This window comes from Hibiscus syriacus, unplaced genomic scaffold (assembly GCF_006381635.1).
Source record: "Hibiscus syriacus cultivar Baekdansim isolate YM2019G1 unplaced genomic scaffold, ASM638163v2 tig00116995_pilon, whole genome shotgun sequence".
Lineage (NCBI taxonomy): Eukaryota > Viridiplantae > Streptophyta > Magnoliopsida > Malvales > Malvaceae > Hibiscus > Hibiscus syriacus.
Genome location: NW_024063511.1, coordinates 990,806 through 1,008,900, shown reverse-complemented (window position 1 = coordinate 1,008,900; position 18,095 = coordinate 990,806). Strand labels below are relative to the sequence as shown.

The window sequence follows — 18,095 nt, the reverse complement described above, 5'->3', positions numbered from 1 at the left end:
GCATACTCAGTCTCAGACCCGTCGGGATCATGGTTGGGTGTGGAGGAATCGATTGAAGTTGCGGGATTGTTTATTATGTATAGGGGTTCTATTGGTTCGTATACGACTAAAGATGCGTGAGAATTATTCAGAAGTAAAAGGGAGAATGGTGTGGTCTGGGGCAAGTTTTACATTTTGAGGTATAGTTTTATCACATGGTTGGTTGTGTATGATCATTTGCCTACCAAAGTGAGATTGGTTGTTTGGGGTTTGCAGGTTTCTCCATGATTTTGTTGTGCACTGAGGGAGGGGTTTGAGGGGGGTCGGGACCATCTATCTGTGGCTTGTGCCTTTGCTCGGTAAGTATAGTTCCTGATATCGAGAGCATGCGGTTTGGTTGTGCATGTTACTTCTTGAACTGAGATGTTGGATCGGTTGCAAAATCATAACGAGGGAAGAGGGTTATTGCATCTTGTTGTTTGTGTTGCATGAATCCCTAGGGTTTATTTCAGTTTGCGGGAAACGAATCATATGAACCATGAAAAAAAGCCTAAATGTGCACAAGATATTTTGAGAAGTTATACCCTGCGGCACCCTTAATATACAACTAAAAAAAACATTTCGGTTTTGTTATTATTTAAATAATAAAATCAGTAAAAAATTACCTAAAACATTATTATTTCTACCTAAAACATCAATATTTTTTAATATTTCCGGTGAAGTGTCCAATAATAACAAAACCGGTAGCGCTTTACCGAATAATAACAAAATCGGTATAAATAATAATGTTTCCGATAAATTTTTACCGATTTTATTATTTAAATAATAACAAAACCGATAACGTATTTTTTTAACTGTATATTAATCCTACCGCCCGTAATTGTTTCTAAATATATTTTTGAGTTGATTAAAGGGGTTGTAAGATATAGGTTAATGGGGGTAAGGAGTATGTGATACAAGCAAGTTTTCAACACATGCAAAGGGAGTATTCTTGAACATCTTAATATTTTACTTACTTTATATTATTATGATCATCTATGCCATAATCATATATATCATGCTAAGGTTATTAGTTATGTGATTTGAAGAATAAATTAGCATATACACATCTTTATAATTGATGCACATTGTTATATTTTTAAGTATGTTAAGCATGTTAGAATAGTCTTGCATTCATTTAAGCATGATTCATTATATTCATGAAATGACAACATGCTTAATCATTCATTTGTTAGCTCATGTGCATTCATTTTAGCTCCTATGTCTTATACATCAGCTTAAATATGTTATATAACGATATACTTAGCTCATGTCATGCATACATAGCTCACAAGGTCATAATCATGCACGACAGCAAGGTAATTGGATCATACAAGCTCAATGCGTTTAATTTGCCTTGTTTTCTTTGCACATGTAGGTACATAGGAGCATGGCACACATTGGGGTAGCTTGTTAGAATATTTGGGATACATATGCAACTCACAATTAGCTCACAAACATCATGGCAGCTCGTGGAACACAATAGGAAGCTCAACTCAGCTGGAGGAGCTCAAGGCTAGCTAATCTCAACTAGTTGGACTATTTGAAGACAAGTTGCTAAAAGGGACATCAAATGTAGCTGAACATAGCTGAATGTGCTGCTAGGAAGCTTGGGAGATCACGGCTAAGAAGATCCTTCACCACCATCCCTTGCATTGTTAGTTAGCTAGACATATGCAAGCTTGAAGATAACTCAACTCACGCCCAAGGTTGTTGCACATGCTTGGTCTTCATCCTATGCATAAGGCTACACCACAAGCCTCCTAGAGAACCATGTGCACACCTTGTGACCAGCCAAGCCATGTGCTATGCATGTGCCCCATTTTAGGCGTCAAGATGAATGACTACATAACCATTCGGCCAAGCATCCTTTCTCCTCCAAATTGGCGCCAACTTGAAAGGTCTCAAGCACTATTCGACCATGAGATATGCCCCCTCCATTCAGCCGAACCAGTACCTATTTTCATGTTATTTATTTAATTAATTATGTCATTTAAGAGGGACACAAAGGCTGGCCGAACCACCATATAACCATTCGGTTATGTCCCTTCAAAATCTATAAATAGGCTAGTCCTATTTATTTGTAAACACACCTTTCATTTAATATAAGTGAGATTATTTTCTTTTCTCAAGTCCTTGTGTCTTTTAACGACTTATCAAGTAATTTAATTACTTGTGACGTTAACCCCTTTGCCATTGATACTTGTGGTTCCTATCTCCTTATAGATAGTGGGTCCAAGTCCTTTGTTCCCACCCCTTAGAAAGATTTGTAAGGCCGAGTCTTTGCTCATTGTAGCACTGGTTCTTCCTTGGTCTTTCTAAGATACTATCCTCACCAACCATCCTTTGTTTCATCACCCATACCATAGCCATATCAGCATACTTCCGCTACCATTTCTTATAACATAAATAGCCCTCCATTTCACCATTACATCAACCACCAAGCCATCTATTTGAGCCATTCACTTATGCATGTTGTTTTGCTTCCTTCCTAGATTCACAATCAATTTAAGGTAGGAGTACCTTACATTAGTATGCCTCTATCCTGATTGTTTTGTTTCGAGGTTGAGATTTAGTTTAGTTGATGAGTTTTACTGATTGTTTTTTTTCTTTTGGATAAAATGAAATAATTTAATTATCCAAAACAATAGATTAATATTCATCAAATTCATATTTATTAAATTAATTTTTAAAATTAAGAATAAATTAAAATGAAATGGAAAAGTTAAAGACTAAATTTATTAATTATCATATCATTAATTTTTAGATTATTATTTAGTTAAATAATATGTTACTATAATCAAAAAGAACTTTTTATAATTTGATTTTGTTTTTTTATAATCGTTGGTATTTGATCTATTGATTGATTAATCTGGATCAGATACTGTAAAGACGAGAGCAACTCTCTTAACTCAATTTACTATATTCACAAACGCGAGAAATTAAACCTCTAACCATACTTAAAGAATTTAGTGTTTCATCTTACTAAATCAACTTATTGTTGATTTTATATATATATATTGAAGATTATTTACTCATTTTATCTTAAAATATAACAACAATAATGAATGCAAAAAAAAAGCACATCCTGGCGTATAAAAAAATCATATGAGATATTTTCATTATAAAATACGAAGTAAAGATGAGATTTATTGTCACAAACTGTCTAATAGAGAGAAGGGGGTCGCCCACTTTACAATCTTAAAAACCTAAGAAATCCCTGATCCCTCTCTTTCCGAAGAAGAGAAGAGATCGGGAAATGGCGGCGGAGAATTCAAGTTCGAAATCGTCTTCAACGGCTGATTCCTACGTAGGGAGCTTAATAAGCTTGACTTCAAAGAGTGAGATCAGATACGAGGGCGTTCTCTACAACATCAACCCCGACGAGTCCAGTATCGGGCTAAGAAACGGTACTTTCCTTTTCTCCTCTTATAGCCTTCGCTTTCTTTATTGTTTATGATTTCGTGGTGCTTGTATATAAAAGATGACTTCGGCTCAAGCACTTGGCCTTTCCTGGGATGGGATTTGTACGTTATACCGTTGAATTCAATTTAATGATTGGGCATAATTCGTATTTACTAAATTCGTCTATTTACTGGTCTAATTTGTTTATTTTGCGCTTTTCTGGACTGTTTCTTTGAATTATAGTACGTGCTTATTTTTTATGTTTGTGCGGGCAGTACGATCGTTTGGAACTGAAGGAAGGAAAAAGGATGGTCCTCAGGTACCCCCAAGTGATAAAGTTTATGAGTACATATTGTTCCGCGGAAGTGACATTAAGGTATTAGTTTTTTTATGCTTAAAGATTTGATTCTTCACTTACACGGTAATTAAGTTCATCTAGATGTTTATATATTTACTGTAACTAATGAAATCTCCTTTCTGCTTGCTTTTGTAGGATTTACAGGTTAAGTCTTCACCGCCTGCACAGCTTGCACCACCCATAAACAATGATCCCGCAATTATCCAGGTTAAGAACTTAAAAATGAAATATTAATTCAAAGTTTGACATATCACATCCTGAAGCTTTGCATATCCCTGCAGTCTCACTTTCCACCCTCGGTTTCCACAATTGCAAGCGTGCCCTCTGCTGCTACTGGACCTTTGACCGATCTTACTCCACACACTACTCAAATGGTATTAGCGGGGTCAAATTTTCAAGCGGCATTACCTCTTTATCAACCTGGAGGGAACATGGGGTCATGGGGGCCATCTCCTCCACCTCCAGCTGTTAATGGTGGTGGGCTTGCTATGCCAATGTATTGGCAGGGATACTATGCCCCCCCAAGTGGGATTCCGCATTTGCACCAGCAATCTTTGCTCCGGCCATCTCCAGGACTGTTAGTGCCTCCTTCCATGCAGCAACCAGTGCAATATCCTAATTTTAATGCTCCTTTGCCTGCTGGCCCTGCTAACTTACATACTTCAAGCCTGCCTGAAATTCCTCCTTCTTTACTTCCTTCAAGTACAAGTTCCCTTCCTTTAACTTCTTCTTTATCATCCTCTACTTTAACGTCTGCTCTCCCTCTTGCACTCTCTGCTCCACTGGCGTCAGAGCCCTTGCCTGCTTCATTGCCAAACAAAGCTTTAAGTCCTGGACTTCCTCCAGCTACACTTGGTTCTAGCTTGCCAGCACTTTCTCCTTTGACTAGTTCTGGTCCAGAATTAAATGCCATCGTACCACCAATTACGAACAAACAAAGTGAAATCTCTACTTTGCCATATCAAAGTGTCTCTCAAGCTGCATCCTCTGTTATTGGGGTTTCAAATTCGATTCGTGTGGAAACATCTGTACCTTCATTGGTAACCCCTGGTCAGTTCTTGAAGTCAGGATCTACTGTTGTTCCTTCATCTCAGCCTGCAGCAACTGCACATAAAGATGTGGAAGTGGTTCAAATGACCTCATCATTATCTCCTGAACCATCAGCACCTATTGTCTCAGAAGCTCAGCCTCCACTATTGCCATTACCTGTTTCTTCCCATATTGCACAAAAGGTAATTCAAAGTTTCTATTTTTAACAAAGCTTGATATTGAGTAAACATTGATTTTTGGGACACATTATCTAATGTTATGAAACAAATTCTTAAGTTGGTTATATTTTAGAAATTAGCATGTTTACTTCGACCAGCATATTCTTTACCCTTTGTGCCTTTTGTGATGCAAGGTTCTAGTGCTCAAAATGCATGGCACACTGGGTGCCAAGGATGTCTAATAAGTTTAATGGACATTAACATTCTGCGTTTGCCTTTGGCAACATTAGTTGCAGTGAAATGATAAGAATAGTGTAGGTGTTACTTTCGCCATTATTTTCCCTTTTTTTTATCATATTAAGAAATTTTCTTGTCAAACTAAATGTTTAAGATGCTGCCCTCACAGTACAAACAACGGTTCTGGTGCTTTGACTTATGTTTTGCAGAAATTTGAGCTTTATTTGAAATTTCAAAATTCTTTTTCATGTATTAGTGGTACACGTTTTCAATAGTTTTCTTCTTGGATGTTGACCGTGGAGAAGGTTTTTACGTGATTATGAATTGCAAAAATAGGAAATTAGCACTGATATGGAAAGTTAAACCAAGCAGGGATTCTTAGGAGGTATGCTTATCTGGCTGATTTGATGGGTTACCCTTGTGGTTTCTCTTGTGGAAGTATGTGTCTCCTTTGTTAGGATTTTTGGTGGGCATTTTTAATGCACAGGGGCAATATTTTGCAGGTTTATTCTCTTCTTTTCCCCAAGTTGTGCCAGCCCCTCAAAAGAGAATACAACATGATGTGCATGAGCTATACTTCAGTTCTAGTGTTTGCTGTTTTGCTTTGTTTAACATGTTGGTTCACTACAACTGCATATTGAAATGAAAACATTGTAGTATAGAGTTTGCTTTGCGTTAAGTTCATATATGACTTTCATTCATGATAATTTACTTAACTGAATGTTGTAAAGAATCTGACAAGTATCTTTCAACATTTTTCCCTAGCCAAATGGATCTTCCTTTCAATCTCGCCATGGTTATAGAGGACATGAAAGAGGAAGAGGAAGGGGAAGAGGAGCTGGGGTAAACTTTATTTACATTTTGTAGTCTAAATTTGAAAAGATTATGCTAGCTGGATATTGTTGTTGCCTTGTTGAAGCTATGTGATTGAATACTAAACCTTTTTATTTGAGTAGGTAATTTATTGTGTGAAAATAACTAGATGTGTTAATGTGTAGATGTTTTGAGATTGATTTTTTGGCATGTTAAGTTTCTTAAAGAAATTTTGAATGAATTTTATTGGTGGTTATAGTCATTCATCAAGACTGACTATATTATCGGTGGCTATGATCTTTTTGGTAGAGTTCACGCCCAGTGACAAAATTTACTGAAGATTTTGATTTTGAAGCAATGAATGAGAAATTTAAGAAAGATGAAGTCTGGGGTCATCTTGGTAACAGTAGCAAATCTCATTCTAAGGATAAAGAAGGGGATGCTAGCGACGAAGATGGTTATCAAGATGAAGAAGATGCTGAGATATCTAAGATTCAAGTCAAGGTTGTACTGCTACCTTGTATCTAACTCTTGTAGTAATTAGATTACCTTAAAAGCACCATACTCACTCTATCAGTTTGGTGTCACTGTACAGCCTGTCTACAATAAGGATGACTTTTTTGATACTCTCTCCTCTAATACACGTGCAAATGACACACAAATTGGAAGGCCGAGATTCTCCGAGCAAATGAAATTAGACACTGAGGTAATGATGCATTTCTTGTTTTTTTCTTCACATTAGCTCTCTGTAATATGTGTCCTTTTTTATGTTGTGGTTTCGGTCGTGTAGACTTTTGGTGAATTTTCAAGATACCGAGGTGGTCGAGGCGGACGACGCGGACGCGGTGGTCGTTTTCGTGGTGGTTCTTATGGAAGAGGGTATGGATATACAGGGAGGGGTCGTGGGTGAGCCATGTTTATCCTCCACAGTTGTGCTTGATGTTTCAACATCTTAAGGCTGTTTGGCAGGTCATGTCAGATTGTTCTCTTTTATTTGAAATGTTACAGTGCACAGTAGAATCCATCCCGCCCGGCAAACATCAGACTGATCTAGCGCTATGCTCGGGATTTGTTTTCTTATAATATTTCCAGAAATAAAAGTAGGCAGTTTTTTTACTATGTTCTATTTAAATTTCTCGTTGTCCATGGATGAATCTATTTGCTATATTGCTCAATTTCAAGTCGAATTTCTTTTATATTTCAACTTTTATGTATCAGATAATGATGGTTTTTGAACTTACCACAAGTTGCAGAAGTAAAAGCTAGGTTCTGCTACAATGAAAATGTTCACTAGAGTTTGTTTTATTAGAGTTCTTTAAAATGTAAACATTCCATGGTACGACTTCTTATTCAAAATAGTAAAGTTATTGTATGATTTTTGAACATTCTGTGGTTCAGAGGAACGCCCTCTATTATTAGGCAAAGGGAGATGGTCTACTTGCAAGTGGCAACGAGGACCCTTCTTGGGGGCAGAGAAGGCCTACGTCCATGGAGCAAAGCCATGTTGTCAAAGAAGAGCACATATCCCTTCTCCCACTTGAATTTGAATGCTTTCTTCCTCTATGATCTCTCCACATCTCTTCACTACTTTCTCTGGTATCTCTGTTCCATCTGCCATGGTGGCCGAGCTCAACTCTTTTCCATGCATTCCGACCATAGTGTTAAACCACATTCGCCTCCCCTTTCTTCCATCGAACACCCTTGTTAGAGTTCGAGGACCCAATACTGCCTTCACCGCTCCATTAGGTAGCCACTCCATGTCCATTCCCAGTGCTTTTGCTCTGTATCAAATTTTTGCTGTGTGATTAGGTTTCACAGACTATCTCACAACGATCATAAGCATATATGTATTTGCCTAAATTTTAGTTAATAATAATATAGAGCTTATAAATGTTCGATCAAAGTTGAACCTTCTCTCGGCCTCTACACGATCAGATGTTCCAAAAGTATCCTCCCAGCCTCTACCCCTCATTGAGGATGTATCATTCTTGCTGAGGGCTGTGAATGAGTATTGTAACCCCTTGGCATCCATTTCCTCCACGGCTTCCGGGAATTCCTCTAGCATCCGCTCCGTCACCCGGAAGCTAGGAACAAAGGGTGTCTCTCCACCTTCCGGGGGCGGCACCTCGCAGTATAGTAGTAATGTTTTTGGAGATTCCTTTATCTGGTAAACAATGACATTGTAAGATATGGTTAAACACAAGTTTCACAGCTGACTAGTGAGTAGACATACCAGAACCATTTCATGGTGGTAATATATGAATTCAGAGAGAGGTCCTTCGTTAGCTGTCCAGACACGTCCATATACATGCGTCCGAGGCGCCGGTCCAACGTAACGAATGTCATCCCAACCAAAGGCTTCAACGATGTCATTGAATTCTTGTGCATTCTTGACATCGAAACCTCGGAGGAGGACAGCACTGTTTTTGATGATCAATTTCTCAAACCAATCCTGGTTTGACTTTAAAGCCAAGAGAAGTGATTGCATATCAGCCTTGTCGACCTCAGGGGGTTGCAGAACCAATGGCATGGCTTCACCATCCACCAGCTTCTGGCCTTGGCATTTCCCTACCTTGAAATCCTTGCAAGAAAATTCCATATCTTCCTTTGCCTGCTTAATTTCTGTTTGTGTTGTTCTGATGCTGTTGGTTTTACTGAAATGGAGAGGGGGTTTAAATAGTAGTAAATGGAATATATGTATTCACGCCATTGGCATTTCCTAGGCAATGTTTAGAGGAATGAGGCAGATTATACCTTGTTATAGCCATCATCGACGTTTTGGGTGTGAATCAGGGTGCTCCATGTGTAAATCCCATTTAGATAAATAACAAAATGCGTAAGAATATATGTGATTTGTTTTGTAGTTGTTGCCGTCCCGGTCCCCAATTTTCACAAGAGTACGAAGGAACACGAAACTTGTCGAGCATAAGAGTGCGTTAAAAGGGTGCTTAGAGTTTAGATTCTCAAGATTCCAGAGTAAAAATTAAATAAACAAGAAATATACGATTAATAAGAGATGTACAGAATCATACACAAATTTTCTTTTTCTTTACACCTCGGATATTGAGTTTAACACTACCTGTATGGGCCAACAATATGAAGATATTGTAGAGTAGTAGAGCCCAAAGGTCCAGTCATGATGCAGTAGGTATACCCGCTATCGGCTTATACTCCTTTTTTATCTTAAATATTTAGGATAAGTACAAGATAATATTTGTTTAAAAATAACTCTTAGTCATTTGACATTTGAACACTCATATTTATGACATTCATGGTGCTCGAACCTAAGACCTCAAATAATAATAATAATTCCTTTACCATTGAGATTGTCTAACTCGTGCGTGCATCTTAATCATTTTTATATCTTCGTAATTGTATAAAAACATGATTATTAAACTAAATAATTGAATTTAACTAATGTTTTTAATTATTTTTATATGAAAATGGTTATACTATTTTTTTATTTATGAAAAAAATATGATTAAATTATACAATGAAAAGTAATATCTGTGTCTCTTTAAAAATCTCTTAAACTTAGTCGGAGGAAAATAGTACATACGATAATACACACTATGACCAACAAACAGCAAGACCAACCAGCAGAATCCAATGCCTAAAGTGGAACAAACAACAAGCAAGCATCAAGAGCTTGCAATATCAGCATGTAAGAGGGAAATAACTGGTAAAGGAGGATCAGCAAAAACGGTAGTCGCAAAACTAGTAATCTTGGCAAGCGCATCGACCATCTTATTTCCTTCATGAAGAACGTGTTGAATTTTAACAATCCAATTCCTCTGTGTAAGTTCTTCAAAGTGCCACTTCAAATTGTGAATGACGGAAGAATCATTACGAAGATAATGACGACCATCCAAGCTATCAACTTGCAGCACAACGCGACGGAAACCCACGTCCCAAGCAAGTAAGAGATCCAAGTAAGCACCCTATAGTAGTCGAGTATATAATTTAATATGTGTATTATATTTAAAAGTTTGATTGTGTCTAGTGACATTGATAAATCGATCTCTAATTCAGTCTAAAATTGTTAATTTATTTTTGTTTAAATGTATGACACGTTTTATTTTAGGAGATAACAACTTATTTGATAGATATATAAAATATTTAATGTGAAATGTATCTTTTAATAAATGTATGACACGTTTTATTTCAGGAGATAACAAATTATTTGATAGATATATAAAATATTTAATGTGAAATATATCATTTAATAAAATATTTAATATTGTAGTTGTACTTTTTTTTTAAAAAAAAAATCACTAATTTTATTCAAAATAGGAATTATCCTAAATTACAATAAAGATTCATAATCATAATCGTAAATCAAGCACATATTTAGGATAATTTCCTATAATCATTGAAACAAAACTAGCAACTTAATATCGCGTAAGGTACAAGGAAAGGTTAAATTATAACAAAGAAAGCTCGAATGAATATAGATATAAACAGATCTGATCGCATCGGTAAAGGAACCACAAAAGGGGATCAAGCTACTAAAAGACCATCGATAAACCACAAATCAAACTCGAGCGACGTGAAAAGTTATCCACAAACGCACATGTATACAAATCAAATTCGAGGGTCCAAAGCAGGGTGTTGAAAATATTTTGATATAATAAATTAAGTTAAATGAATTTTAAGATTTCCAAAAAGATTTTATAAGTATATTCGATATAATTATTTGAATATCAAAATATTACTCCAAATCTTTCAAATGTCATTTTAATCCTTACTCAAGTGTAAAATTAAGTTTAAAACTTAAAATAATTTCGAAACGATTTTACAAAATATTTCGAACCATTTCAAAGCCAAAATTTCCAGATTGTCCAGAGGGAACCGATTCCCTCCTGAATGGTTTGGCTCCGAGAAATTCCAATATGCTCGGAGGGAACCGATTCCCCCCACTGTTCAACGGACGAAATATTTGAATTTTACACTTAGGGAATCGATTCCCCCATGAGGGGGTATCGATTCCCCCCACGCTCCAAGCTGTTTTATTAATGGTTTTCACACTTAAACGGCTCCATTGACTCCACTAATCATCCTCAACGTTCAGAATCAATTGAGTGAGTATTTAAACAAGTTCTGAAGCCTTTGATCAATAAGAAATCATAGAGAAACAAGAGGGAAAGCATCAAACACCAAGTTTGTGCAAATCAAGCCAATTTTCCATTCAATATTCATTTTGCTTTCAAGAACACCATTTGTGCTCGTTTGTAATTATTTTTTAGTGTTCTTTTCTTGTTCTAGAATTGTGCAAATATCTTACCTTGTGAGGATTTCTTTGTAAGTTTGCAAATTTGTATTGTTCTCTTTGGGAGATAGTGTTCTCAAGAATTTGGGGTATAATTCTTGAGGGTTTGTAAGGTTACTCTTTGTCCTCAAAAGAAAGACAAATTAGTCAATTTGTGGAAAATCCTTAGTGTGGATATCTAAGGTAGTGGACGTAGACTTTGGTTGAGAAAGTCGAACCACTCTAAATCGTTGTGCAATTACTTTCAATTTTCTGCAAAAGCTTCCACCAAATTTTTTTATTGCCAATTCACCCCCTCTTGGCCGATTCCATCGATCGATTAACTCAACAATTGGCATCAGAGCTTGACTCATTTGAAGGTTTAACCACCTCTTGAGTAGATCCGGGAAGAGTTAAATCGATAAAGATGGCGTCCACTTCCGGTTCATTCTCCATGGAAGAATCCAGACCAATTGGCGTGCAAATTTAAACACATGTATAATCAATTGAGGGAGTATTTAAACAAGTTCTGAAGCCTTTGATCAACAAGAAATCATAGAGAAACAAGAGAGAAAGCATCAAACACCAAGTTTGTGCAAATCAAGCCAATTTTCCTTTCAATATTCATTTTGCTTTCAAGAACACCATTTGTGCTCATTTGTAATTATTTTTAGTGTTCTTTTCTTGTTTTAGAATTGTGGAAACATCTTACCTTGTGAGGATTTCCTTGTAAGTTTGCAAATTTGTATTGTTCTCTTTGAGAGAGTGTGTTCTCAAGAATTTAGGGTATAATTCTTGAGGGTTTGTAAGGTTACTCTTTGTCCTCAAAAGAAAGACAAATTAGTGAATTTGTGGAAAATCCTTAGTGTGGATAGCTAAGGTAGTGGACGTAGACTTTAGTTGAGAAAGTCGAGCCACTCTAAATCGCTGTGCAATTACTTTCAATTTTCTGCAAAAGCTTCCACCAAAATTTTTTATTGCCAATTCACCCCCTCTTGGCCGATTCCATCGATCGATTAACTCAACACAGGGAAGATCAACAATATAACAGATAAACACCAACTTGATCAGTCATGGTGATATCTAATCAACCATTAGAAAATGATAAATGAAAACAACGACCAAACGATCGAAAAACGTTCCAAAAGGCAGAAGAAAATGTGTCATAAAGCAAAGGAAAATGTGTCATATAAGCAGACTTATTGAAAATAAAAAAACAAAAGAAATTAAAAAGATAATAAAGAATACTGACGGTCGACAACAAACATTAAAATTGATTACCAATGATAGAAATAGTAGTTGTACTTTTAAACATCTAGTATAATGCACGAACTATTATTTCATATGTTATATGGATTAACATTATTAGTAATTATTAAACCAACTCTAGTCATCAACTGTCGATTTTATTGTTTTTAATTTTATTTTAGTATAGTGTATATTTGTTTTTTTTTAATAATCATATATTTATGACATGTTTTGGGTTATTTAATTTTCGTTTTTTAAAGTTGGTTTAAACATCACTACGACCGATTAAGATGATATCTATTTGTTATCATGTTAATCTTCTATGTTTTAAACCTTTGGATTAGATTTTGATACACGATTTACGTTCGTGTATAATTTTTTCACTTCATTCGACTGATTTATAATTTATCTATGATTTTTCAATAATTTAATATATTTTTATAGTTCGTTTACCGAAGCAAATAGATATATTTAAGGGTGAGTCTACCTAAATTATGAGCCACCCATAATAAAAAAAAATAGAAGAATAAAATGTAATTTTAAATAAAATTATGTATAAATTATGTTAAAAATTATAAAAAAAATTATACATTTAATATTTAAATTATTATTTTATTTTAATTTAATATTTAATTACTTTTTTAGGTATCATATATTTAATTTAGATTTTAATTTGATATTCATTTAAGCCGAGGTATATTAAAAATAAAAAATTATATTTGAGCACTTAACTTCTTATTCATAGGAAAAATAAATGAAAACCCTGGCTGGCTGTTCGAAAGAGAAACAGTTGAGACAAGCTGTGGTACAGGGGGGCTGCAGCTGAGCCTGGGAGCAAAGCGTAGACTCCAAAGCTGACATCGTATATATTCCGATTCGAATTCAATGCTTTCTGTTGTTGTTGATGCTACTTGCTTAATTGTCCCTTTATTCATTTCAGTCCCCCAATTTTGTTAATCAAAGGAGGATGGGCTCAATCACCGCATTTTCATCATCTCTATTCATCGCACCCGAAACCCCATCCTTTCTTCATCGCCGTGGCAGCAGTCTCTCCTTCTTCACATCTCCAACTTCATTTGTCTGTTATCCAAGATCCTCCTACTCCCGAATACTGCGTATCTCTGCTTCTCTGCTGCACCCAGACGTTGACATTGCTTGGTTACCTCCCGACCCTAATTCTCCACCCGACGACTATGGGGGTTGGGCCGTTGTTCAAGCTCCCCCAACTCCTAGAACAAGGAAAAAAGGTTTCGTTCTTTTTTGCTTGAAGAATTCTTCTTTGAATAAGAGTTGGGTCGAATTAGAAATGCGTTTTTTCTGTTCTGCAGGTTTTTCTTCTATGTTAGTTGGGAGTGCTATTGGGTCTTCACTTGCTATTGCAATTTCCATTGCGTACTTCTTGTTCTACAGAAAAGGTGGGTTCTTTCTTTATTCAAGACTTGCATTTACTTGCAGTCTCTCAACATAACAGCGTTTTTTTATATATATATTTTCAAGAATGAACACAATGGGTGTGTTTGATTTCATGTTTAGTGCTTTTTAATTGAGATCTGCAGGGTTTAAGTTCGAGTTTAGTAGTCCATTGAATACTTTTCACGGGGTCTTTAGCTGTAGGGAGGCAAAAAATGACCATACGGAAGCTAGGGACTATCTCGAATCTGATGAACAGGCTGCTGAGGCAGTACCCGACTGTGTACCTCTTGCAGTTACCGAAATTGTTCCTCCAGGTGTGGCAGTCAATTATGTAGAACCTTTCAGTTCTCTGTTTTATTTTTTTAATGTTTCAGCATTTTAGATTGCCTTTTGTTGGACGGACAGAACAAGATAAACTATTACAACCAAATCTTCTAACTTTAATGTGTACTTGAGGCCATAGTTTCGGACAATAGTGTAATGTCTAATCTATTTGATTTATGCACCAAATTCTTTAGAAAATTTGATTGTTTTTCCTTGACACTATCAGCACCTTGTCATAAGCGTGAGCGCGTTGTAGTACCTGTTGCTATTGATTCCACTCAGCAGGAAGCTTTGTTGGTTCTAAAGAAGCTGAAGGTTTGTTTCTGGACGCTTCTTTTATCTAAAATCATCTCTGGTCCTTTTCAAATGAACTGCATATGATTGTATCATGTAATTAAGGCTTGCAGATCATTGAAGATGATGTATGACCTGATGAATTATGCACAAGAAGGGAATATGCTAGATGGCTTGTTCGTACAAGTTCGTTATTGGAAAGGTAGTAGTTGTCCTGTACTTATCTTTTGGGAATGGTTTGAAATTGAAAATAGGAAGCTCTAAGAATATTCTTTTGCATGATCTGATCTGATTTGGGAACCTATTATCTTGTAGGAACCCTAGGCACAGGATTGTTCCATCCATTTCACTCTCTGGGTCAGAACCTGCAGCCTTTGATGATGTTGGTGCCGATGACCCAGATTTTGAGTCTATTCAAGGTAAAGCTCAATTTGACATTTCCATGTAAAAAAGAAAGAAAAAAAGGGATGACAATTAAGAGTTGTTTGTAGACACTCGTTTTTGTCCGGGACAAAAAATAGTATATTATTATTATAATTATTAATTATTACCTAACATAATCAACTAAACCACTAAATAAACCAAATATCTACCATAACTCACTAAACATTAAACAAATCCTCCACTACTCCACTAAAACAAAACCTAACCCACTATCTATTAAACAAATCCTCCACTACTCCACTAAAAATCCATCATAAATCAAAGAGGGAGGAAGGATACGGTAGGGGAGAGAATTGGGAAAAAAATAGAGAAAAAAAGCATTTAAAGAAAAAAAAGAAAAAAAGGATTCTTGAATTCTGCCGAATTTTCGCCGGCAATAAGGATCTCCGATCAACGATTCGAACGGTGACAAGTTGCGCAAGGCCAACATGAACAACATACTAAAAAATCAGGACGATCGGACGGTGGACGACAGCGGATCGGAGAAAAGAAATCCGAATGGTTTTTGGCCTTTTTTTCTTTAAATGTTTTTTTTCTATTTTTTCCCCAATTCTCTCTCCCCTCCCGTATCCTTCCTCCCTCCTTGATTTATGATGAATTTTTAGTGGAGTAGTGGAGGATTTGTTTAATGGATAGTGGGTTAGGTTTTATTTTAGTAGATTAGTTGAGGATTTGTTTAATGTTTAGTGGGTTAGGGAAGGTATTTAGTTTATTTAGTGGTTTAGTTGATAAGGTTAGGTAATAATTAATAATAATAATAATATACTATTTTTTTGCCCGGACAAAAACGGGTGTCTGCATTGTTCTCCTTGGAACTTTGGATTTAGCTTTGGCAGAGGCAGGCATCATCTTCAGCAAGCTTTCAGGCAGGAACACTGCTTCTGATGGTTCAAAAGGACGAATCTTCTTTACTGACCGGTAAAGCTGCACAGTCATTCACAAATTTCATCAATTCTTGAAAAGTGCCTTTTGACTCAGCAAAATATACCTGGTCTTCTAGATTTATTTCTCGAGAGGATCTTATAAACTGGAAAGCCTTGGTAGAGTATGACTTTGAGCCAGGAGTAATGGAGCAGGTACAATAAATCTCCCTGACCATCTGCTAGAATTTCTTTTATGTGCTTCTGAACTGTTAGCCTGATGCTTCACCAGTCTTTTCATAGCTCTTAAAACCTAACTTGTGTACAGTCCAGATATCAAGGACAAAGGTAGACTTTATGGATTTGAAGGAGATCAGTCCAGATTTGTCACCTGGACTTTTTATAGACATGTTGGCTGGAGAAAAGAGCATACTCAGAAAGTTTTGGTACAATTCTTATCTTGGTTTGTTACACACATTCATACGCGATACCCCCTTCCACTTTTCTTCTTCCTTTCAAGCAAGTATTTAATATGTGAATGGTAGGAATACTCTTGACTAGTATCACTTTTCTAGATACCATTAGGAATCATGACTTCATGAGTGATTTTTACCAAGAAAGTGCGAAGAGCTAATGCTAAAAGCCTAAACTAAGGCAAAGATATGAATGAGCAGAATGTGCAGAGTTATTCTTTGTGCTATTCTTTCGTCTAAGATGACAAATCAAGCACTGCATTCGCTTACTGTGCTTCACACAAATCTATATCCAAATTTTGTAGGAAAAAGCAAGCGTTTTCAACCGAATAAACCTTCATCAAAAGCACAAGCAGCAGTGGCTTTTACAAGTGGCAGGATGGCAGAAGCAATTTCCAATGAGTTGAAGCTGGAAATGAAGAGTTCTTCAAAAAGAGCTGAAATGAAAGAAATCAAGTCCGAGTTGCTTGAAAAGGGAGAAATACAGAGTTTTTGGGATGAAAAGTTGGATGAAGAAAGAACCAGAGGTTCTGAGGTGGAGAAGCTTTACATTTCGACAGTTCAGGACCTGGAACAGGAGAAGATTGTTCAGGAGAAATGTGCTGCGGAGTCTTTGAAGGAAAAGGCAGCAATGGACTGCCAGAGGCAATTGGTTTCTAGTCTGAAAGAAGAGGTTGCTGAGATATCAGGAAGGTTTGCATCTGACAGGACTATGTATGTTACTGAGCGGAATAAGTTGCAAGATATGTGCAGTGGTTTACAATCCAAACTAGAAGGAATACTTGATGCAAAATCCATACTGGCAGCTGAGATAGAAGCTATCAAGATTCTCAAGTAAGTGCTGAATTTGCTTACCCCCTCCACTCTTTTCCATACGTTGATGCTTGTGTCGCAAAAGCTAGTTTACTCGACTCAATTGGCTTATCCTACAGTAATGTAAAATCAATACTTGGAAGGACTCCTTGGGTCCTGACCTATCTCACTACCTTGCATTTTAGAATGTAGTGATACATAGTTGTAATTAAGAAAAACAATGAATTCAAATGCAGATCCTGGGTAGAGGATGAAGCAAGAAAAAGCCAAGCCCGAGCTAAGGTCTTTGAGGAGGTGGGACGAAGATGGAAATGGGATGACCAAGCTTGATTATCAAAAAGTAGATTCGGCACTGACAGGTTGAAAATGTTAAAACATAAGAAGACTAAATAAGAAATTCCATGGAGTGATGAATGCAACACGAGAAAATCTTTATTGTTTTGGTGAGCAGTGGCCAGTGTTGTAGTCAAGCTTACAGCCAGAGTGTTGATATTTGGATTATATCATCTTCTCATTTTCATGTTCTTCTGACCTTTTCATAGTGGTTAACTGTTGAAGAACTAAATGGGATGAAAGAATTCGGGAATCAACATCTTTCATATGCGTGCCTTCCGCATCCTGTCTTGTTTATTCATTTATTTCCATCAAAAGAACATTTTTTATAGTGCTACTTGCAAGAACGGATACAAGTACAATGCATAATCAGATCAATGAGTTCATACCCGCAGTTAAGCCTCCGACTACATAAATATTGACAAAGAATAATACTTTATATCTCTCTAAGCTTAAGCTATTCTGTTCATTGCTTGTTTGTCAGTAACAGTAACAGCTTGGAATCGGCTCATCTGGGTATGTTACATATGTCTGCTCTATATTTTAGTAGCTGTTTTTCTTGTCTTTACTGTTCAATATTCTTCTACGAGTCTGCCGTAAAAATCT

The 18,095-nt window shown here is 36.4% G+C and overlaps 2 protein-coding genes and 2 pseudogenes across 2 annotated transcripts; 2 read left to right on the top strand and 2 right to left on the bottom strand.

Annotated features, from left to right (window-relative positions):
* The first annotated feature begins 3,176 nt into the window (after positions 1 to 3,176).
* LOC120193379 (protein decapping 5-like) lies at positions 3,177 to 7,158 on the top strand. The gene is made up of 8 exons (XM_039195890.1): positions 3,177 to 3,428; positions 3,699 to 3,799; positions 3,917 to 3,988; positions 4,063 to 5,013; positions 5,992 to 6,069; positions 6,349 to 6,543; positions 6,635 to 6,745; positions 6,830 to 7,158. Exons 1-8 carry the CDS (start codon positions 3,278 to 3,280, stop codon positions 6,947 to 6,949), a joined length of 1,779 nt encoding a protein of 592 aa, XP_039051821.1. The 5' UTR covers positions 3,177 to 3,277; the 3' UTR covers positions 6,950 to 7,158.
* Positions 7,159 to 7,473: 315 nt separating this feature from the next.
* LOC120193433 lies at positions 7,474 to 8,678 on the bottom strand (annotated as a pseudogene).
* A 1,002-nt stretch (positions 8,679 to 9,680) lies between these two features.
* LOC120193432 lies at positions 9,681 to 13,396 on the bottom strand. The gene is made up of 2 exons (XM_039195926.1): positions 13,298 to 13,396; positions 9,681 to 9,980 (listed from the first exon to the last, which is right to left on the bottom strand). Exons 1-2 carry the CDS (start codon positions 13,394 to 13,396, stop codon positions 9,681 to 9,683), a joined length of 399 nt encoding a protein of 132 aa, XP_039051857.1.
* Positions 13,334 to 17,742, top strand: LOC120193322 (annotated as a pseudogene).
* Positions 17,743 to 18,095: the final 353 nt, after the last annotated feature.